This window comes from Equus caballus, chromosome 4 (genome assembly GCF_041296265.1).
Source record: "Equus caballus isolate H_3958 breed thoroughbred chromosome 4, TB-T2T, whole genome shotgun sequence".
NCBI classification, from domain to species: Eukaryota; Metazoa; Chordata; class Mammalia; order Perissodactyla; family Equidae; genus Equus; species Equus caballus.
In genome coordinates, this window is record NC_091687.1 from 111,700,432 (window position 1) to 111,723,980 (window position 23,549).

A 23,549-nucleotide genomic window follows, 5' to 3' on the forward strand; every position below is an offset into this window, starting at 1 on the left:
CTACTGAATTAGTTTCCTAGTACGAATTACCTGGAAACAATGTACCACACGGTGGGCAGCTTCAAACAACAGAAATTTAAAGTCTCAGTCCTGAGGCTAGAAGCTGGAAATCAAGGTGTGAGCAGGCTTGCTTGCTCCTGGGGGCTCCAAGAAAGACCCTGTTCCACGTCTCCCCTGTAGCTTCCGGTGGTTTTGCAATCCTTGGAGTCCTTGGCTTGTAGAGGCTTCTCCCCAGTCTTTGCCTCCGATGTCACATGGCCTTCTCCCTGTGTGTGAGCCCAAATTTCCCTCTTATAGGACACCTGTCATTGGATTTAGGGCCCATCCCAATCCGGAACACCTCCTCTTAACTTGATTACATCTGCAAAGACCCTATTTCCAAATAGGGTCGCATTCACAATTTCCAGGGGACGTGAATTTGGGGGCACTAATTCATCCCAGTAGGCGTCTATCAATTGAGGAAGAAGTATGGAGCATCTTCCCAAGAAAAACAGGCAACCCTAATAAAGAATGAGGTGGTCATTACAGGCACACGCAGAGATCCGAGGCCTGAGGTTGACGGAAAACAGGAAGTTTCGGAATAATAAGCTTAGTATGAAGATTCCCCTGGAAAACACACACAGAAAGCATTTCCTATGTTTCCTATGCACGTACACGTGTAAGTGCGCACACGTCTGAAAAGATTCGGGCCATACCCGTCGTTACGGGGCCTCTTTACCGCCATCTGTCAGGTTTCCATTCATTAAACGAGAATGCACCTGCGAACTCGTTATGAAGTTCAAGGTCACCGTGTTCCCAGAGTGGGCACCCTTGGCCGCCATGCAGGTCCCTGCGTTGTCGCCCTCCCGCCAGCAGGGAGCGCCACCGCACTGCCCCGCGCCGCGCGCCGCTCTCCGCCCGGAAGCCCCGCCCCGGCGGAAGCTGGGCGTACGCACATCCTGGAAGATGGCGGCGTCCACGAGCACGGGAGCGGCGGGCCGTGGCGGCCGCCGGGAGCGCGTGGCCCGCAGGAGGCACGGGGGCGGGCCGCGCTGCGGGCCGGGTGGCGGCGGGGATGGGGCCCTGAAGCGGCTGAGGCTGGCGGTGGAGGAGTTCGTGCAGGCGACCTCTGAGGGCGGGCCCCCCGGCGACTGCGCGGCGCCCCGGGCGGAGGGGCGCGTGCGCCCGGGCGGGAGGAAGAGCCGCAAGGAGCTGAGGAGGGAGAAGCGGCAGCTGAGGAAGGCGCGCCGGCTGCAGAGGGCTGCGGGCCCCGCGCAGGGCCCGGGCCCGGGAGAAGGCCCAGCCGGGGGAGCGAGCGGCCCCCGGGCAGGCGAGGAGGAGGGCGAGGGCGGCCCGGCGCCCCCGCGGCGCACCCCACGGCCGCCCGCGCGGCAGCGCGCTCCCCGCGCCCCGGCCGAGGCCGCCCCAGCCCGCGCCCAGGCCAGGGGCCCGCCCGGGGGCACCGGGTCCGCCGCTGCCGCCGCCGCCCGGAAACGAGCACTTCTGGCGGCCAACGAGGAGGAGGACCGCGAGATCCGGAAGCTGGAGCGCTGCCTCGGCCTGAACAAGCGCCGGAGGAAGGGCGACGGGAGCGCCGTGCCGCTGAGCTTCGCCCGCGATGGGCTCGACTATATCCTGGGAGCCCTGGAGTCTGGGAACAGTGGGGGCTTGTATGAAAGCAGTAGTGAGGAGGAGGAGGGTGCCGGGGAGACGCTGCCCGAAAGTGACGTAGAGAGCGACCCCGAGGACGAAAGGGAGGAGGACCGGGAGGAGGAGGATGCGGAAGAGGAAAAGGAAGAGCAGGACGCAGAGGCGGGAGCACCGAGCGAGGAGAGCGAGGAGGAGGAGGAGGTAGAAGAGGAGAAGCGAAAAAAAGCCGAAGAAGCTGAAGGGAGAGCCAAGGAGAAAAGGGGTGAAAAGAGAGTCCGTTTTGCAGAAGATGAAGAAAGGAGGGAAAATTCCTCAGAGGATGTTGACACAACAGATCAGGTATCTGACATCAGCTATCATGTGAACTATCTAAGGTGTCTGGGATTTCCCTCGAAATAACAAGTGGGGGCGGAGCCTAGGGCAGGAGTGACGCAACTGATGTATTGATACTTGTTTGAGCTGAATGTGGGTAAACTGGGTTATTCCGTCTACTTTTATGTATTTAAATTTCTATAACAAAGGTTTAAGGGAGAAAGCATAACTTAATGGCTGTTCCCACCCTTGTCCTAAGGCAACATCTCCTTCCTTCACGTTTTCTGCCTCAGTCTCCAAACCTGAGTTTGGCTCCCCTCCCCACTTGCTCTCTTGTGGCCTCTGGTGTGTCCTGAGGACAGTTGCACCCCTGACTCGCCTCTGCCCTCACCTCATCCTTTTCCTGTCCATCTGCCCTGGAGTGGATCTTTCTAAAACACAAAGCTGATCTACAACACCGCCTTAGATGAAGTCTCACATCGGAGGACAAGTTCAGAATCCATGAGGTAGCAGTCCGGGGCTTCATGGGCCAGCTCCTTCCCTGTTAAAGCAGCTTCCCCTCAGTATGCACCTTGACGGCAGCCATATGGAATTGCTCGCATTTTCTTCTCCGCACCTCACTATTTCAGCATTCTGCTTCTAAATATGTTATTCCTTCTGTTTGCACAGCGTTTTCTCATTTTCTCGCTGTTGGTGTTTATCTGTTAATATCAAACATCTGTGGGATCCTCCTCATCTTAAGTATATGAACTGTCTTTCATTTCTGTCCCTAGTGTCTTAGCACCTGGCACTTTGTGAGCCATCCCTAAATGCTATCAGTTCTTCTCTTAGGACTTTATTTTTTAACTGTTCCTAAGTTTTTTTTCAAAGCTTGTTGAGCTGTAGTGGACATACAGTCTGAACTAAGGGTGTCTCAAGAGTAACAGTTTCTGTGTAGTACATGAATGTGCTTTCTCCAACTAAATTTAAACTCTGAAACAAGGGTCACGCCTTACAAATGTTTGTCTCCTAAAGGCTTGTCACTTAGGTGCCCAGGGTCAGTGATAATGATTTCTAACCCTCCCAGTTGGTAATCTAGGGAATGCTGAGCAGTGGATTGGTTTTGATTTTATCATGTAAGTTTAGATGTTAGTTTTGAACAAGTTTGAAGTTATTTTAGAACACTTTTCCTCCAAAACTGGTGGTACATTTGATTTAGGTGTTTGTGTTCTGCCTGCCTGCCGTAAATTAAGCCTGGGTAAAAGTGTAGACTGTAGGGCTGGGTTGGGCACAGCCAGATCTGAAGAACTCCAGAGGGAAAACACGGTGGTGAAGTGTATTGCGTTAACGTAAACGAAGACGTCCAGCGGACTGGGGCTAGAGTGCTTGCCCAGAACATACTAGGCCCTCAGTAAATGCCTGATATTTAGTGGACAGCAATGGTCAGTAGTTACAGCTTCTACCAGCTCTTGGGAATTTAATATCTAAAGGTGACTATAGCAAGGGGAAAAGTGGAATTTGTTCAAAATAAGCTTCTTATAGTTCATTTCTGTCCTTTCCAGCAGAGTCTGTGTGAAAATGGTGGAAAATACATCCCACCTCATGTGCGGCGAGGTGAGGAGACAGCAGATGCCCAGAAAAAGGAAGAACTGGAGAGGCTAAAGAAACACGTCAAAGGTCTCATTAACAGGTGGCCTCGCAGTGTTGTTACATTGTGTCATTCAAAGAGATTGTCTCTTTTCTAAAAGTATGAAAACTACCCCAGAAATTAAACCATAAGTGACAGGGGCGGGGACTGCAGCTGTTGACTGGCTCCTTTCTGTTCCAGCCAGACCTGGAAAAGCAGGATGGCCGCCTTTTCTGTTTGGTGCTTTGAATTCTTAGAGTTTGAAAGCAAGGCAGGTGCCCGTGTGGTTATTCTGAGAAGTCCCGGGAATGGGGTGGAGTCGTGGTCGGTCCCAGGAGCAGTGGTGGCGGGACCCGTCCTCCTCCCTGCAGAGGCGAGTGCACGGCCCCGCGGTGGCACTCCCAGTCAGGAACACGGTCTTCCGTCCCCCTTGCTCATCACTCCTGTTTGCGTGTGTGCGGCTCTGTGCAGCGTCTCGCACAGGAAGCTCCTGGGACCTACCGCACAGTCAAGACAGAACTGTCCCAGCACACGCGGCTCTCTTGTGATACCAGTTATGAGCACTACACCATTGTTTTTCTTTATTATTTCTCTTCAATTAAAACAAAACTAGGGGCCGGCCTGGTGGTGCAGCGGTTAAGTTTGCACATTCTGCTTCTGGGCGGCCCGGGGTTTGCCGGTTCGGATCCCAGGGGTGGACATGGCACCGCTTGGCAAGCCATGCTGTGGAAGGCGTCCCACATATAAAGTAGAGGAAGATGGGCACAGATGTTAGCTCAGGGCCAGTCTTCCTCAGCAAAAAGAGGAGGATTGGCAGTAGTTAGCTCAGGGCTAATCTTCCTCAAAAAAAAAAAAATTAGAAAAAGAAAAAAAAAAACTCTTTCCATGGTCCATCCTGGAATTTTACCAAACGTGTTGCTTTGGTGTTCAGTGTTAGCACAGGAACAGTGCATAATCTTCCATGTGCATGTATATCCTTCCCTCCCCTTTCAGGAAACCAAGCACCCTCTTATCAGGGTTAGGAACTAAAGGTACTTATGGCAACAAAAAATTGGAAAAGTTGTCCTTTTTCCTAACAGCACATACTGATGTGTCTGGGATGGTTCCCTGCCTCTGCCTGGGGACATCCTGTCAGGATGCCAGTGGAGCGTCCTCATTACAGTCTCAGTGGCCTGAAGGAGAATCCTGCATGTGCCTCTCTGTGGCCACATTTCAGCTGGAAAGACGACAGTTAGATCATTTCAAGGTTTCACAGGATTATGTGTTACATAGGGTACATGCTAGGTTATGGGGGCAGGACAAGAATTGTTCATGGGTCGTGTGTACATAGAATAGGATGTATTGGTAGTATTGACAATTTTTTCGTTTTTTTAAATTGTCCTGAGAAATAATTCCTAGTTTGAAACATCCTTGCTGCTGTCTTTACGATCGTTGGCAGGTTGAGTGAAGCGAACATGGCCTCCATAAGCGGACAGCTGGAGGAGCTGTACATGGCCCACAGCAGGAAGGACATGAGTGACACTCTGACAGCCGTCCTGGTGAGCGCCTGCGCCCCGGCTACGACCATGCCCAGCAGGCTGGTGATGGAGCACGTCCTCCTGGTCAGCATTCTCCACTGCACGGTCGGGATCGAGGTGGGGCTCCCTTCCCTCCAGTCTGGTGACGTGTCTACAGGATGCTTGTTTTAGTGACAGGCCTGATAAGGTCGATACTTGTCACTCTAAACGGCATTCCAGAAATCACTTGATTTTGGTCAACTTTTGCTTTTGTGTTTGGTCCATTCTAACATGTCTTTATTATTCTATTAGTTTATCTTCCTCCGGACTGACACCTTGGACTTGAGTTCATTTTCTGTGTATTCTTTGTATTCCGTTACTGTTAGTGACTTATTCCAGATGTTCAGAGTACAGATGTTTGTATGGTCTCACTACCACAGTATTCGTATTGGGTGGGAGGTCGTTCCTTCATAAGTAAGAGGGCTAGCAGAACGTGAGGTATTAAGGGAGAGACAGGGCCTAGGCTTGGAGCCGCCTGGGCTGCTGCCAGTGGGGCGCAGAGCTCCCCATGTTCTCTTCTGTTAGTCGGGCTGCAGCTGCTTCCCGTCGGGCCTTTGTCAGGATTAAATTGGATACATACATAAAGCACCTGCACGACGCCTGGTGTCGAGTAGGTGTCCCCACTCCTCCGGGGTGCTTCATCCTTGCCTGGTGACCCTCGGGGTTAGTGTCAGCCAGGCCCGGTGGTGACAGCTCTGGTTCCACAGTCACACACACCTCTGGGGTTGTCTTCTGTCGCCTGATAGGGTGAAATCATAACCTTCCCTCCACGTGGCTGATTCCAGGTGCTTGAGGGAAATCGGTCTGATGCCAGGAGTTTAAACTGGAGTGGGCGAACGGGTGGGCCATGAAGCGCACGAGGCTTGCTTTTCCCAGGTGATGTTTGTGTTCGGTACACGCACTCGTTGACCCCTTTGGATCTTTACGTGGTACATACGGTATCTTTTAATGTTAGCTTTTAGTTTCTTTCCCTTGTGATGGCCCTCGCCCCGAGAACAGGCCTTGGCAGCAAGGCCTGGCTGAGAGGCTGGTCACTGGTGTGAGTCTGCCCACTTGCTGTCTTACATCAGGTCCTCAGGTCTCCTAGCAAGATGAGCAGGGCAGATGTTTATTTAACCGCCTGTGCAACTGCAGCAAAGCCACGAATTGCCGTGCGATGTTGCCGAGTTCTGTGCCAAGCACTCTGGCCCTTGTCTTCAGCTCCGGGCTGGCCACCAGCTGCCACAGCACCCTTCACTCAGCTCGTCTTCCTGGTGTTTGCTCTCAGTCACAATCTTAAAGTCATTTGGAGTCTGAGAGAGTGGACCTGTCCAGGGATTACTTTATAATCCTCAAATTTGCGAAAAAAGAATCCTCGTTCATGTGTTAGGGCTCCGTGGTGAGAGCAGCAGGGTACGTGGGGAGGATGCTACCCACGTCCAGAGCGCGGCTGTACTGTGTGCCGCTGTGGCCTGGGGAGCTCTGCCTCCGTGTCTTCCTCTGGAGAGTTGGTTTAGTGAGTTTTACGTGTAGTGTGTCTCCAGGAGCCTGGCCCATGTAGCTGCTCAGAAAAGGTTAGTCCTGATTGACTTCTGCACGATACAGAAGGGCGTTTTCAGGTTGAAATTCCGCTCTTCCTCCCACGTTCTCCTCACTGGCCTTTCCTGCCACTGCAGGCTTCATCGCTCTTTGTAGAGAACCTTCTGAACCACATTTCTCTCATCTAGCCATAGTCACATGGTGGGACTCTTGAACGATGGAGCCTTTGGGGCCTCCTGGGCATTGGTAGGCAGGGACAGAAGAAAGAGGCGTAGGCCCCGGGTCTTCTGAGCGGCAGGACTCTCCTCAGCTACCTCCTCACCAGCGATTTAGGGCATCGCTCTTCTGAAGTAGCTTTTATCTCTAAGAGCTGTGCTTGCTCTCACATGACGCTGAGTCCTTCTCTCCATCGAAGTGTGATGGCATCACAGACCCGGTCCTGGTGCCCTGTGATGGCCGTGATCCAGTGCTGTCGTAAGGCTCTTAGGGCACCCTGTCCCCCTGGATCGTGCCACGGTGCTTCATAATCAACACGGTCTCACAGCAGATGGCATTTCATGGAGTTAGAGTAAGAGCTGTGGGCCGTGACCGCCCACAGCATATCAGGAATTCCTGGACCTGAGAACATGGGATTACTCATGAAACCTTCACTGACGGCATGAAAGGCGCTGAAATGGCTCATTCCAGGGAGTCGTCATGGCGCTTTAGCTGATGACGTCCACTAGAATTTCTACCCGCGTCTGATGAGCTCTCAACGCTGGTTCCATAAACAACTTCCAGTTCTAGAAAGAAAAACATCCTCACAGGAGTTCATGGAAGGAGAAAAGTGAGTTACGGAGACCATGGTGTCATCACCGAATTGCTTCTGAGTCATTTAAAAATCAAAAGTCAGGTCTTTGGTCATGAAGCACACGGTGTTGATCATGCTGTTGCTCATAGCGATACGCTCTGTGACATAGCAGGCGGTGAGGTGGTGCTTGTCCTTCACAAACACAGTGGGGCAGAAGTCGCGCACGATGGTGAAACCGTAGGAGGGCGCCCAGCACAGCACGGAGGCCGTGAGGATGCATATGAGCACCAGAACCGTCTTCCGGCGGCAGTGCTGCCGCTTCCGGATCTGCTCGGTCTGGAGACCAGACACGGCCTTGAACCACAGCTCCGAGAGATCCTGGCGTAGCACAGGGTCATGGTGACCACGGGGCCCATGAACTCGGTGCCGAAGAGGAAGTAGGACTTGTAGTAGAGCCGCTGGTGCACTGGCCAGATCTGACCACAGAAGATCTCTTCCTGGCCTTTGACAATAAAGAGGACAGTTTCTGTTGCAACGTAGGCGGATGGGATAGTGATGAGAATGCACCCCATCCAGACCAAAGCAATCAGGAAGGAGGCCGTTTGATAATTCATCCCTGGTTTCAAGGGGTGAAGGGTAGCGAGATAATCTGGTAGGGGAAGGAAGCCAGCAATAATAAAGATGTGTACTTGGAAACATTATTAGTTTTTAACTAACCCCAAACACGCACGAAAGCAGACAAAATGGCACGAGTCTCCGTGTGCCTGTTATCCAGCCTCAACAAGCTTCGTCTTGTTTTAGCAACGTCATTTGGCATCTGGAGTGGTGGAGTGGTTTAGTGGAAACAGCACAGGCTTTGGGTCAAACAGCTACCTTGCAGGGCTGTGTGCACATTAGATGTGATTTTATAAAATGCTTGGCATGTAGTAGGTGTTCAATAAATACACGTGGCCTATTAGTAGTAGTATTAAAAGAAAAAGTTAGGACTTTACAGATTTGTTAAAATCCCCAAGTCAAAATTAATGTGTATGCTTAAATATCTGGAACAAAATAAATAGTAGTCCTTTTTTAAATGTTATACTAAGTTATATTTTACTTTGAAGTCATTAAATGAAATCTAAAACTTTGATATAGTTAAATAATTCTGTTCATGTGATTGAAAACCTACCTGGGTATATTTTATGCCTGAATTGTTTTTGCTGTCTGCAGAATTTTTATTTCTTAAGTTATATTTGAACATTATATAGTAGTCATAATGGGTCCTCAGGTTTATCTTTAGTGAAAGGACTTGAATTGGCACTTTACCAGTTAAATGTATTTGTTGGGTCTCAGGTCTTTAGAAACGTTAGTTCTTTAGAACATGTCCACTTGGTCAGAGCCGGCCTCCGTGAAGTCACTGCTCCCTCCTGCCCAGCTGGTGCCTTTCCTGGATTCTTGTAGCATTTATTTCTGGCAGTTTATCCGTGATCTGTGTGTGTTTTCCCATTACACCCCGACCTGTCTGCTTGATCTCGTCTTCACCCACGATTTTGACCACCACTCACACATGTACAGCCGGCCCTCCCTGGCCGCCCTGCAGTTCAAGCTTCATGTCTTAAACCGAGTTTATCCAGCCCCACCAACCTGCTCTTCCTCAGAGGTTTAGTCTTCCAGTTAGAAGCTCTGTCATCGCCTGTTAGCCAGACATTTAATCTTCCACATCCAGTGACTGGTCACGCTGCTGGTTCTGTCGCTGCATCCCTCTCGTGCCCGGTCTTCCTTCCTGGGTCCAGCCTGGCTGCGTTGAGTCATGTCATCATTTCTCCACTGGAGTGTTGACGTCACTCCATGCCACCACCATGTCCCTGCTTCCAGCTTCTCCACTCTCAGCTTGAGCTTGAGACCTGAGTCTTGTTTGATACTTGTATGTTTTTAGAGATGTAGATACATTCTTAACATTGTTAACAAGGTTACTTTTCCAAGGAACCAGAATGTCAGCTGGCCAAGAATACCACACTGTGGATTTTGAAGACGGGCAGGTGGACTTACAGTGGCGGCTCGAGCGGTGGTGCATTGCTCTGTGTGGTGGCTCACTGCTTGTGTCCTCACATGCAGAGCGCTGTACACGCAGACTGATGTTTTCAAAGTCTGCGTCCGACCATGTGCACATTTCATGCGTTAGTTTAAAAAAGACTAATTCTTTCCACATACGCTCAAGTTTGTTGAAAGAGGAAGAGAGTCTCTGAGAACCTCTTGCTAATGTTTGATGTTTACGTGTTTCCAATGATATTTTTCCTGCCTCCTTTGTCCAGGTCGGCGCTCACTTTCTGGAAGCTGTGGTGAGGAAGTTTGATGACGTCTATAAAAACAGGAGTGAAGGCAAAGAGTGTGACAACCTGTTTTCCATCATTGCCCATTTATATAACTTCCATGTGGTACATTCTCTCCTCATCTTTGACATTTTGAAAAAGCTTATTGGAACTTTCACAGGAAAAGATATTGAACTGATTCTGTTAATGCTGAAAAACGTCGGCTTTTCGTTGAGAAAAGATGATGCTTTGTCACTCAAGGAACTGATTGCTGAGACACAGGCCAAGGCCAGTGGGGCGGGCAGCACGTTCCAGGACCAGACCAGGGTACGAGTGCACCACTTGACCTGCTTCCTAAACGCTCACAGACTGGCCAGAACGTAGAAATAAGTATTGGGGTAAATACCGTGTTTAATTTCCTGGTGATCCCTGTCATCTTCTGCCTCATCTGATTTTGTGGCTTTGTCTTTAATATGTGAACGAACCTTGTTTATTTACTAAGAACTCAGGTATTCTGTGAATTTAAGAATTGATTTATTTAACATTTATCCATTCAAACAATGTTCACTGAGGAAGGCCATGTGTACAGGGCTCAGGTACAGGGCTCAGGTGCCAGTCCGCGTGGCTGACCGCTGGCTCTGCTGCTTGACAGTGACAGGCCTGGGCGTGGCTCCTACCTCATCTGCTGCTCTGCAAGTTGAGAGGTACCACGGTGAATGTTCAGAGGTCAAGTTTAAGACACAAAAGTTGGCGGAAACGGAAAGTAGACTTGTGGTTGATGAAGGCTGGTGGAGTTGGGGAATGGGTTTGGAATTTCTTTGGGGCTGATGAAAATGTTCTAAAATGGATTGTGGTGATGGTTGCAGAACCCTGTATGTGTTAATTGTACGTTTAAATCGGTGAGTTTTATGGTATATGAATTATATCTCAATGAGAAGTTAGCATTTGGGGCCAGCCTCCTGGCGTAGTGATTAAGTTCACACACTCCCCTTTAGCGGCCCGGGGTTCACGGGTTCAGATCTCAGGTGCGGATCTACACACCACTCATCAAGCCATGCTGTGGCGGTATCCCACGTACAAAATAGAGGAAGGCTAGCACAGGTGTTAGCTCAGGGCCAGTCTTCCCCACCCAAAAAAAAAGTTAACATTTGGCGAAATCTCAGAGAAGGGTATATGGGATTCTTTGTACTGTTCTTGCAACGTTTCTCTCAGTATGACGTTATTTCCAATTTAAAAGTTGAAAAGTAGTAAAAAGGCCAGGAGTGGGAAAGAAGTTGAAAATACAGTGGAGAGGAGGGGGTAACTCAGAGCAGGTCCCCAGGAGGCAGGAGAGCACAGGTGATCGGACAGGACGGGCAGTGGCTGATGACGATGGAAGGACAGCCATGGAGGGAGAGGTCAGAGGCGGTGGGGAGTGGGAGTGCGAGCTAAGATCTTGGGGTAGTGTTCAAGGTCCCAGGTGAGGCCGGGTGACAGTTTTATATTAAAGTATCGTGTAGCCCTGAGCAAGATGTTCAAGTTAGTGGAGTCCATTTCCCTGAAGACCGTCTCTGATTTATCATCAGCAGTGAGGACCATGTGCACAGAGTTGCTTTATTTCTTCCCAAGGTGAAGGGTCAGTTGTTGAGATAATTTGAAATGATGGTTTTTCTTGTTTTGTCTTTTTTAAGGTTCGGTTCATGCTAGAGACAATGCTGGCGCTGAAGAACAATGACATGCGTAAGATTCCAGGCTACGACCCTGAGCCTGTGGAGAAGCTGAGGAAATTACAGAGAGCTTTGGTAAATCACTTCTACTTCTAACTTGTTTTGAGCCTCCACGTCTATGAGAACCTATCGTGAAAATCGAGAAGGTGATTGGAGCCAAGTTGGGTGCCACGTCTGGTTAATAAGGTTCCAGGAAATCAAAAGGGAGTCTCATGTTTCTGCACTGAGACCCTCTGAGTGGTCTGTGTGCAGGGGAGTCCCTGTGAGTTAAACATCCCCACGCTCAGCCTGTGCTGCTATAGACAGCTGCCCAATAGAATCTTCTGGACACTGTGAAAGAGGCCCCAGGCCAGGGTCCCACCCAGACCAGTGAAGTTAGCTTCCTGGGTGTTCCTAACATGGAGCCACAGCTGAGACCCACTGACCTCCCCCATCAGGGCGAGTCCTTCAGCCCAGGTCTTTGGTCAGATCCAGAATCGCTGACTCTGCCAAATCCTGGGCCCCTCCTGGTATCCCTGCCAGCCTGACGGAGCTGTCCTTGTGGCCTCTGAGTCTGAGCCTTCCCCTGGTGTGACATTTTCCAAGACAGTGGTACGTAGGGTGGTAGACCACAAGCCTCAACCATAAATCCTGGGAGTTTACCTCTCCCTTTAGCGTTATTCCCAACAGGTGAGCTCTCCCAGTTGTCAGTGACTCACACAGTGTTCATGCACCAAAAATGCTATTATCCAGAAAAGGAGAAGCCCAGGGGTGACGGCATTACAGACTGAGCCAACTAGAGCGCCTCACCAGCGCCTTTTCTCTCTCTCAGGTTCGCAGTGCCGGCTCAGGCACGGAGACTCAGCTCCGCGTCTCCTGGGACAACGTCCTGAACGCCGACCAGACCGGGCGCTGGTGGATTGTGGGGTCCGCGTGGAGCGGGGCCCCAATGATTGACAGCGGTCATCAGAAGATCCCGCAGAAGCAGCTCGCAGGGACGGTACGAGACCGTGCTCACCACCGCCTGGCGTGTTGTCTAGGTCCCCCGCGGCGTCTCCCTGCGCCTCTCCCTGGAGTGACCTCCTCATTATTCGTGGGGTGGTCACCGAGATGTACGGACAGGGCTTTATTTGAAGACCGTGTAGAAGTTGCCATTATTTTGTGATATAATTTAATTCGAGTTCTTTTTTTTTGAAGTCCCAAAACATGTTACATAAAAGACTTAGAAGTTGAATAGAATGAGAGGAATGTACGAAACTCAAAACGCTCCTGTTGCAGATACCGTTTCTTGAGACACAGAAGCAGTTTCCCAGGAGACGTGGCTTGTGGTCCATTAACTTCAGACTTCAGATTGCCAGAATTGTTTGCACTTCTTTGTATTTTATTATTAACTAAAGTCCGTACGTTACTCAGATTTCCTTCATTTTTCCCTAATATCCTTTTTCTGTCCCAGGATCGCCATCACACTTTGTCGTCCTTGCTCCTCTGGCTGTGGACACTTATCTCTCTTATTTTGTTGTTGCTTAGACTGACCGATCACACCACTGCTGAGAAGTCTCTATCGCTTGCACTGTCCCTTGAAATTTTTTCTCTTTCTAAGGGGCTGCCCAAGAACAAAAATTAAGTATTTACATACAATTTGTAATTGTGCATCAGTCAAAGCACAAAATATTCATGTTATTTTTTAGAAATTTAACTTCAGTAACTACAGTAAACCAAAGCAGCAGATTTCATTGAGACATTTGTATGATCTGTGCCTCAATCATCCCTCTTTTCAGGTTAGCTCAAAGATACTAGAACTCGCCCGAAAGCAGAGAATGAACACCGACGTCAGGAGAAACATATTTTGTACGATAATGACGAGTGAAGATTTTTTGGACGCATTCGAAAAGCTTCTAAAGTAAGCATTTGTGTGAGCGTTTTCACTTCCACATAGTTAGATGTCGTGGCAGAAGTGAGGGGAGGTGCGGTGTGCACTTGGAGGGTTGGTCAGAGCAGCTTGGGAGGGGCTGGGCTCTGCCTGTGCCTCCCGCCCGGGATCAGGTGTCCCCTGGGCAGCACTCTTGCTCCTACTAATTGGCCACCGGTGGTTCCAGATTAGAACATTTTGGGATATGTTTTGATTAAAGGTGTTAGATGACCAGCTGGTAATTCTGAGACTGTTGCTTGTCATGAATTGCTTAAAATCTTCATATTAAAGTTGTCTTTCTAATTACTTCTAAATTAAAAACTTCCTGGTATAGTTTCTGTAAGTAGTTGTGATAAGATTTTAAAAGTATCTGTGACTTTTACAAAGTACTTCGAAACAAATCTGAGATTAGTTAATTTTCCTTTCTTTCTTCACGTTCAGAGTGAAGTACTGGGGAAGCATTATGGGACTGCAGACACTTGTCCACACTCAGCACTGTACCCTGAGAGGATGGGTGTCACCGTGTAAAAATTAGACCATAAGTGTTCAAAAAGAAAAAAATCCAACAGTGTGGCGGCAGGACCCTCACTTGGAGGCTCGCGGTTGAGTGTTGGTCCTGTGTCCTCTCAGTCAGGAGCCAGTTTCAGCCCTTTGTAGCTGGCACAGGACTCAGGCCGGGGTCTCTCCCAGGTCTTGCTACTTTGTCAGAAGCACTGAGGCCGGAGAGGTTAGGGACAGGGCTGGGCCTCGAGCAGGAGCCACACCTGCTCTTGTTACCACACCTCCTCTGCCCAGCTCACTGCTAACCACACTGCCAGGCAGGCTGTGTTCCTCTGAAAGAACTCTGCCTTGAAGCTGTTAAAACTGGGCAAACTGAGGATTTCTGAGGCTTTGCGGTTTCTGTTTTACAGGCTTGGCCTTAAGGATCAGCAGGAGAGAGAAATAGTTCATGTTCTCATGGATTGCTGCCTTCAGGAGAAGACATATAATCCTTTCTATGCCTTCCTGGCCAGCAAGTTCTGTGAGCATGAAAGGAGGTTTCAGGTAACTTACCTGGAGGGCCACCGTCACCCATGTTTTCTCTGAGCTGTCTGCCGGGCTCAGCCCGCCTAAAATGAGTGCCCAGAGTCAGGAGTTGATCGGGGTTGGAGAGCTGTGTGCAGTGGGTCGGTTATGGTCCACGCCTGCTACCAGGCCCACCTTCACAGGGAGCAGGTGGGCACAGCTGAAGTGGAGTGCCCGGGGTCCAAGATGTTCTCCATGTCACCTTTTCCATCACAGATGAGGGAGTTTCACGGCCGGTTAACCAGTACCTCTCCTCTCTGGGTTTGTACTGCATCATCCTTCTCTAATGTTCTTCTCTAGTATTTCTGCTGATTTGAAGGAAGAGACTCCAACAGAAAGAAATTATTGTGAAGCCACTTCAAACTACTGTATATAGGAAAGGAGAGGGTAGTTGCCCCTAAAAGTCTTGATTTTTTTAGGATATTACAAATAAGTGAATATGTAGAATAACTTTAGATTACATTCTTAGTGATTTATTCTTTACATTTTAACTTTTTTTCTTCTTTTTAATTGTTATATTAGATGACTTTCCAATTCAGCATATGGGACAAATTTCGGGACCTGGAAAATTTGCCAACCACTAATTTTTCTAATTTGGTTCATCTGGTGGCCCACTTGTTGAAGACGAAATCACTTCCACTTTCCATTTTAAAGGTTTGTGTAATGCATGAAATTATTAAAAGAAATAATAACGATAGTGTAATTGCTTGTATTTGGTACCTTAAAAAAACCATTTCCTTAGATTCTGACTTACCTGAAAAGAGTTTTCGTTATCGTAGCCATCATAGAAAACAGCCAGGTCAGGATAAATTTAGCTGGTACAGTGAGGCACAGTGACGGTGGTTCTGCTCGCCTAGGTGAACCCGTTCCGGGGTCTGGGCTTCCTGTGCAGGTCCTGATTATAAATCCCACACTGGCTGCTGACCTGTTGGGAGTGAGATGGGGAGATGTGGGAGCTGGTCTCAGGGCTGTGGTGCTGGCGCTCGGCGCTCTCTCCCTCCATTGCAGGCGGTTTTAAAGCAGTGGTGGGACACAGATGCCCTGGTGTTGGTCTGGAGTGGACACAGGAGGTGGGGTTCAAGGTGGCCAGCAAGCCCTGGGTAGTGGGACCACTGGGGGCTGGGTGTCCTGAAAATGTGGACGATGGGAAAACCTGGGGGTCAGAGCCTGTACTCTGAGCCTTCTGCCTGATCTCAGGACGGACTGCAGCCTCTGCTTCCGGTTTCCGTTTGTGTGCGCTCCCCAGGGCACTTCCACAGGTTGACCTGGTGTCTCTCTGTGGTGTGGTGTTGGGTTTTGGCCACTGTACTGAATATGAGGGTGCTGGAGTGTTATACCACATCCCAGAAATGGGAACAATTTAAAACATGGAGAGTACACGCCTTCTCCCTGCTGGAGTAGATCTTGCCTTCAGTTCACTCCAGTTTTGAGCTCGGAGTGGAGTGGGACCCATGTTTTCCTCAGACGCAGTAGAGCTGCAGGGGCCTAGAGGTGATGTCCTTGGCACTGCCCCTGGGCCCTCTTGTTCCCAGGCAGGCTTTTGTGCTCTTACTGCACCTCTGTCAGCAACGGCTTGTAATCTCCTCTGCACGCGTTTACCCTCTGCCGGGTGAGGTCGTGCTGTCACCGTGCTCGTGACACCCTTCCACAGTTCTTTTTTCATTCAGCCTAGGTTGGAGATTTATCCATGTTGGTATCTGTAATTCTATTCTCTGGTTTTATCACTGCTGTGTAGTATTCTACCAAGGAGGTATACTATCGTTTATATATGTTGTCTCAGGAATACAAATGTCTCTGTATGTGTGGGTGAATTAGTCCCTCCCAGATCTAAATTCTGTATATGTGTGTGTGCGTGTCTGTATGTGTGGTTTTAACTAGGGTGTAGTTTCTTTAAGGCATGGAGATAGTACAAGTTTCAATTCTGGCTGTTAAATTCCAGATTCATAAGGTATGCACCCCGTAAGCTTACTTCCATTGTCGAGTGGCTCTCAGCAGTGCTGGCACCCACTGCCAGCAGCGCCTAAGAGGTCCCATGGCCCCACGTCCTTGCCAACAGCTGTTCATGTTATAAAACTAGAAATAGCCTTACTTGGAGGGGGAGTAATTTTTTCTCTGATTAACTGTATTTGGAAATCACTGAAGAAGTTGGTAAGTCGGTGTAACTTTATTTTTCTTTCCATCCTCACTCTGTTAGGTGGTTGAATTCAGTGAATTGGACAAACCCCGAGTCCACTTTTTACGGAAAGTGTTATACATACTGTTAATGGAAACAGAGGTTGAAGACCTTGGTTTAATTTTTGCAAGGTATGTTCCCAGCTTGTTCTGATAAAACATAGGGGAAAGAGGTGAGGAGAAATTATTGTCACTTATGTTGATTTATAAAAGCAAAGCGGTTGTCCTAAAAAGTCATTTCCAGTTAATTTTAAGCTAATATCTTACACGTTAGACTTGAGAAACATGGAACTTGCCTAATAGCAAACTGATAATGATTTCTAACACAGAGGGTATGTTACATTCTCAACTGAGAGTTCTGTTTGTAGGAGAACCTAGGTTACGTCTCCCTGTTTGAGATTCCTAGGCTGAGATCTGGGAGAGCCTGTTTCATCCCTCATAACGTTCCTGATTCCTTTCCAGAGTATCTGACAACCCAAAGCTCGGCATGTTGCGAGAAGGCCTGAAGCTTTTCATCAGCCACTTCTTGTTAAAGAGCACGCAGGCCCACAGCAGCGCGGAGGAGGCCAGCACGCTGAGAGAGAGAGCTGATCTCGCGGCAAAGTCTCTGCAAGGAAAGGCTTCCTTGAGAATGTAGTCCAGAGGAATGGGAGCACGGGCGGGTCATTTGTCTGTGAGATTCCTTTTAAACCCAGGAGGCCTGTTGTTGTGCTGACTGTAAAAGCTTAGTGGAGCTGTATCGGGGTCGTTGTATTTGAAATATTTTGAGAATTTTGGGATCCAGGGTTATATTGTATTTGTATTTTAAACCATTTTTAAATAACTATATATATGAGGCAGGGTGGACGAGAAGGCAGGAGGGGCAGACAGGACAGTGATCTCTGAGTAATGAGACTGGTGTGTGGGGTGCAAGGGTGCGCACGTGCATGTTTGTCTTATATTTTTAATAGACAAAATGGGCCACCAGAGGGTGCAGTTCTTATAAAGAAACTGATGTATTTTTATTTTTTATATATTGGTTAAAAGTTCAAAAACCATCAGTTAAATGTGGTGCCTCATATTTAATTGATTATTTAAAGTATTTGGAGCACAAGTGTTTTGGAAAAGTCAACGGTCAACTTAAGCCTTGCAAATATCGGTGCAAGATAGTATGTATGGGAGTTTTTCTTCATTATTTATCCAAAAATCAGACTTGGTGAAGCATGTTCCCTCGTTTGTGTCCATCGCCGTAGTCGTCAGTCCGGGCTGTGCTGCGCGCTCCTGGACCAGCCGAGACGGCGCTTCGGGGGCGCTGCCGGCCAAGCTGGGCTCTCGGAGGCGCGTGCGGAGGAAGCGGAGCTGCTCCTGCAGGGGCAGACGTCCAGTGAGACACACACCACGCCTCCTCCAAGTCCGGCAACTGATTCTCCAGGAAGTGAAATGCCCTGGCACACCTTCTGTCTGCTGCAGATTCAGACGTCTGTGGTTTCTCCAGGCCTTAGAATTTGCTCCTCTCTCTCAAATGCTGCAGACTTGGCTTAAACGTCACCTTCGGGTGTTGAAAAAAGTCACCAAGACATGAGTATAGGATAGTGTTCTACATACCGTGTGCGCACACGTACCCGACAGCATACCCGGAGTGGCCCCCTGGGAACGCTGCGTGAGCAGAGTGAGGTCGCTCCTGTCCAGACCCCCCATTGGTCATGCGCTTTCAGATGAGTCTTCACCCTCCGTTCAGGAGGCACCGACGGCCGCGCTGTAGCCACAGCCCTGCGTCTGTCGGCCGTGTCCGACCCTAGAGGACAAAGGAGGCACCTGCAGGCGCTGGGGGTGCGCGGCGTGAGCTCCCGCAGTTCATTAAGGGGCTTTATTAAAACTGTCTGCTGGGTGGTGCTGGGGTGCAGGAGGCCGGCTCTGCTCCCGGTGCCTGCCCACGAGGCCAAGGAGCCGAGCTGGAGTGCAACAGCACGCGGCTTCCGTCATCCAGAGTCCTGCTCTGAAGAAGGAAGTGCCAGTTCAGTGACTCTGGCCTTACGTTCTGGTAAGCCCCTGTCTCCGAGCCTTCGCAGACTGGCGGCCGGTGCGTGGCCCACCCCTGAGTAGCGCTGAGGTAGCAGACTGAGTCAGAATCAGTTATGGGAAAATGTCACTGCGCTGCTGCCATCTAACTTCATGCGTCTTGTGGTCACTAAACCTTGTTGAGGTGTAGCGGAGCTCGAGCTGACTCCTGTAGAAGATAAACTTCTGTAAACTGAATCCCATTTTTATCTTGTCCTTTATTATTAAAATAAAAATGTCTTGGGGCCGGCCCCGTGGCCAAGTGGTTAAGTTCCCATGCTCCGCTTCCGTGACCCAGGGTTTCGCTGGTTCAGATCCTGGGTGCAGACATGGCACTGCCCGTCAGGCCATGTTGAGGTGGCGTCCCACACAGCACAACCAGAGGCACTCACAACTAGAATATACAACTGTGTACCAGGGGGCTTTGGGGAGGAGAAGAAGAAAAAAAAAAGATTGGCAACAGGTTTTAGCTCAGGTGCCAATCTTTAAATAAATTAAAATGTCTTTCTCTTTGCCATGCAGTCTGTTTGTGTCGTAATTCATTGCCTAAGTTTTGCAGTTGTTATATGGCAGGTTATCCATAAATCTGTCCTTTTTAAGTGTAAAACCCCTTTTTAACAACAAAACGTCATGGGTTATCACATGATAGTTACACTTTCAGTTGTATAAGTAGATCTTGGCCAAAAGCTACTGTGAATTCAGAATTGCTTTAAGTATGGCCACGCACCACATGATGACGTTTCAGTGGGTGACGGAGCACAGAGACGACGGCGGTCCCAGAAGATCAGCGCCACAGCCCAGGTGTGTAGTCAGCTGCGCTGCAGGTTCGCGTGAGCACAGTCTGATGTTCGCACAACAACAACGTCGCCCAACAACGCTTTTCTCATCGTATCCCTGTCATTAAGTGACTCGTGACTGTACACAGGTTTTTGAAATTCATTACAATAATGGTCTGCGTTTGAAAAATACTGCAAGGTGCTTAGACAATGCTTGGTGTATATGTGGACTTTTGGACTTCTGTGATGCAGGCTGAGAACTGCTAATGTATAACATTTCTGAGAGGGAACTTTTCAGGAATTAAATACATTTAATACATTTAATGTATTAAAGTGTGTGAATAAAATCTATTTTTTATATTTTCTTTAGAGTACCAGTGAAGGTTTATTTTGAAAGAAGAGGTTTGCTGGTTTACTAAGGTCTACACCTTATCTTTCTATTTTTAAGAACTCCACCTAGCATGTGGTTTAGGCCACATCTGAAGTATCTGTGTGTGTGTCTCTGTCTCTGTCTCTCCGTGTCTGTCTCTCCCCCACCTCCTCCCCTCCCCTCCCCCTTTGCCTGCAGACAGACATGGAGCACATGAGGCAAAATGTTAACCATTGGCGAATCTGAGTGAAGTTTATAAGGATGGAGGATATTCTTGCACCTTTTCTGTAAGATTAAAAGTATTTCAAAACAATTTTTATAAAGCATTCGTAATGCAGAACTCGTTCTTCAAAGGTCTAAAATATTCTCATGTTTTTTCACAAAAATAATTAAGCTGACTAACTCAAATCTCCCTCACCTCGTGGGACAGTTAATTAGGCCTTCCTGTAGAACGGGTCCTGTGTGCGTCGCTGCCTTCGGCTTGTTCTGGGGCAGCCTTGGCTCCCTGTGCGCTGCGCCTGGGTCAGCGGGAGCCAGGGAGGAGGGAGGGAAGGTCCCGCGTGAACTGAGGTCACGGCGCACTGTGACCAGAGCCTCAGGATCAAAGCTGGCGCTCCGGGCCTGGGAGCAGTGGGCGCCAGAGACCGAGCTCTCCAGGCACTCGGCTGCTGGCCAGCATCCAGCGCGGGACTTCTGTAAGGACTGAGACGGGGTGTGCTGCAAGACGCCAGCACCCTTCATGCCTATGGCGGACGCCCTGAGCTCGGGGTTGCGTGGATTTGTTTCCGGTGGTGGGTTGGTTGGTAGGTAGGTAGGTAGGTAACGAGGTCCAAGGATTTTTTCTGAACCTCTTGAGAGGAGGCTGCATCATCAGATCCCTTTGCCGTAAGTGACTTTGTGTTCATTTCCTAAGAACAAGAACACCCCCTTCTCTAACCACCGTCTAGTTAGCAAAATCAGGAAACTAATGCTCATGGAACTCTGGGGACAGGGTCCCATAATTTGGGTTTTTGTGCTGTTTCCTGATAATCTGGGTTACACTTTTGTTTACGTTCTCCGTGGGTCCCATCAGGAGAGACAACGGCTTTGCCCTGTCCCGTGACGGTGACTTTGATCACTGGTGAAGGCAGGGTCTGCTAGGGTCCTCCACTGGGCAGCGAATATTGTTCCTTTTGCAATTAACAAGCAGTGTGTAGGAACTGTATCAGTCTACTGCTGCCTATCAAGTCACCCCACAGCTTAACCGTTTAAGACAGAAGTCACTTGCTCTCTGGGTTCCTGTGTGTCACGTTCAGGAGCAGCTGGGCTGGGCAGTTCTGGGTCAGTCCTCACGCACCTGTCATGTCACCTGCAGCCGCATCATCTAAAGGCTTGATTGGGGCTGAGCAGTATTTCTGTTCACTCTGCAGCAGACACAGGTCTGTGCTGTGTGGCTTTGGGAAGTGTGACTGATTGCCCGCGGAGGGGGCTGCGTGCCTGCCTGCGGCTTCAGTCACACGAGAAGCAACAGCTGTGGGCAGCACGTCTCAGGTGCCGATCAATGGCAAGCAACCACAGTGACCGTCTCAGCTGGCATTTCACGGCACTGCACCCATGTCTGCCACTGCGTCCCCTCCAGAGGGGTTTTGCTGAGATCAAATGATGGGAAAATACTTCAAAAACTGTCCTGCAGAATAAAAGTGCTTATAAATATACTGGGTTTTCCCAGTGTTCTCTTGGTTTTTATTATACGTGATCACGTTAAAATCAGCCTGTCTTACTTGAGGCCCAGGATCTGAATGCTTTGTCCTATTCTCACCTCTCCCAGCCCACTGTGCAGGTGCCTGCCAGGGACACTGCCTGCCTCCGAGGCTTCATCCTTTCATGCCCCCCAGGCCCTGGATGGACTGAGGGGACCAGGAAGGGGAACAGGCTGGCAGACAGGTATGGCCTGGGAGCTCTGCTCTCCAGTGGCATCCAGGGTTCTGGGTTCTCATTGGGTCCGATGCTCTCTCTGGGTTCAGGATGCAGGGGAGGATGAGTGGTAGTGATGGAGCAAGCATGGGCCGAAGGAAGGCAGTGAGCAGGCACCGTGGGCTGGAGGGCAGAGAGAAGACGGCACGAATTCGTCCATCAGCAGCACCTGGGTGAGTAGAGGCCGAGAGTAGCCAAGTCAGCACGGTGGTAGCACCCTAGAGTGGACTCCAGCAGAGGACACCCCCTTCTGGGGCGTGATGGCCTGCAGCCCACCCCCGCCTGGTGCTCCTGCCTCTGCTGCCAGACCAGGGACAATAGTAGGGACCTGCGTCTCAGGCTCCCCCGCAGCAGGGGGCTGGTGGTGACGAGCCTGGCGTCTGCAGCATTGGAGAATGTCCTGCTTGGTATTACTGGTCCCGGTGAGGCCCCCAACAGCCTTTTCTTTGCCTCATTCCTCCTCTGATTGCCCCCATCACCGACAACTGGACCGCGCATCTCTTTATTGTCGGTCCTGTGAGGACAAACAGCATCCTAAGGAAAGACGTGACAGTAGCAGGGTTGCCCTCAGGGGGCTTCAAGTGTTATTTGTTGTGGCAGGATTCCACAACGGGTGTTCTTCTCGTGAATCTCACGCCTGTGGGTAATTCACCCTCAGCTGTCGACGCTGTGTGTGGATGTGTTTGCTCCAGAGGCCGTGGTGTCCCTGAGTTACATCAGTGCGAAGCCTCTTGTAAGGAGGACCAGGCAGGAGTGGGAATTGGCTGATCCATCCAACAATTGCCGGGCACCACCCTCGCACTGAGCCCTGGGACACGTCAAAGAGTTCAAAGACGTCACTTAGGTTTGACAGAACATGTCCTGTGGCGAAAACGCACCAAAATTGTGCCAGGACAGCCGGCTATTCCCAGCAGGACGGGATGGAGAGCCGTCCAAGAGGAGCCGAGAAGCGGGCTTTGGGAAGAAGGAAGGGCACAGCAGAGGAGAGGCGGCCACCAGCGCAGATCCTGGGCACAGAGCCCGGCTGTGGCTGGGCTGGGGACACAGGACGGCAACAGCAGGTGGTGCTCGAGAAACCTGACCCGGAAGGGCTGCTTTTTCCATGCTGAGGGGTCAGGGTTTACCTAGCCACTGATGGGAAATGATCAAGGGATTATTGGCAAAGGAGTTAAAAAAATCAAAGTTGTTCAAAAACATTGCTGGACAAAGGAGGGCGCTGGATGGCCGAGGGTTGGAATGCCGGCAACCAGGACGCCGGTCAGTGGACTCCTGTCACCTTCCTGACGCACCGGCTGAGAGGGCAGCTGAGAACACAGGTTTCCAGGGACGTTGCTGATGGACCGCATCAGGAGTTGGTGCCTTGACACAAAGGTCCAGGGAGAGGGAGGGGGGATGGGATGACTCCAAGGACGTGGTGCCTCTTCAACATTGAGCGTCCTGGCGCCTGTGGAGCCCGCGGAGGCCAGGGTGGAGGGGCGCAGACACACCGCCTCCATGTGGTAGCCTCGGGGCCCCAGGAGTGGGGATCCCTCGAGGACGGTGAGGTTGGGAGAGGAAGAGGACCAAGAACACAAGAGGGAAGCCCAAGGGGGGAGTTGGAAACAGGTCATGGAGTTTGGCTTTGGGAACCATCAAGAATCGATTCAGGCTCCTCCCAGCGGCAGTGGTTCTGTGACAGTGGAGGCAGCTTCACCCAGACATGGCACATTAACTAAAGCACTCTGAGCTTTTTGACACCCTCACTGTGTCTGCCCGAGTACAATGGTTTGGGCCGTCCGTCCGGGTGCTCAGGCAATACCCACACGTACATTTGCACAGAGTGTGCCCACAGGTCTGCAAAACTTAGATTTTCTTGGGAAAGCAGTCCTGGCCCGGGAATTGAG

The 23,549-nt window shown here is 50.1% G+C and overlaps 1 protein-coding gene across 2 annotated transcripts; it reads left to right on the forward strand.

Annotated features, from left to right (window-relative positions):
* The first annotated feature begins 934 nt into the window (after positions 1 to 934).
* On the forward strand, positions 935 to 19,708 carry NOM1 (nucleolar protein with MIF4G domain 1). 2 transcript variants are annotated; one of them, XM_023640111.2, is made up of 11 exons: positions 935 to 1,968; positions 3,483 to 3,610; positions 4,986 to 5,181; positions 9,703 to 10,026; positions 11,370 to 11,480; positions 12,217 to 12,384; positions 13,163 to 13,284; positions 14,205 to 14,337; positions 14,881 to 15,012; positions 16,553 to 16,662; positions 16,993 to 19,708. In XM_023640111.2, exons 1-11 carry the CDS (start codon positions 946 to 948, stop codon positions 17,165 to 17,167), a joined length of 2,622 nt encoding a protein of 873 aa, XP_023495879.2. In that variant the 5' UTR covers positions 935 to 945; the 3' UTR covers positions 17,168 to 19,708. The 2 variants fall into 2 exon arrangements, with proteins under 2 accessions (XP_023495879.2, XP_023495880.2); XM_023640112.2 differs by having other exon boundaries at positions 3,486 to 3,610.
* The last annotated feature ends 3,841 nt before the right edge of the window (positions 19,709 to 23,549 follow it).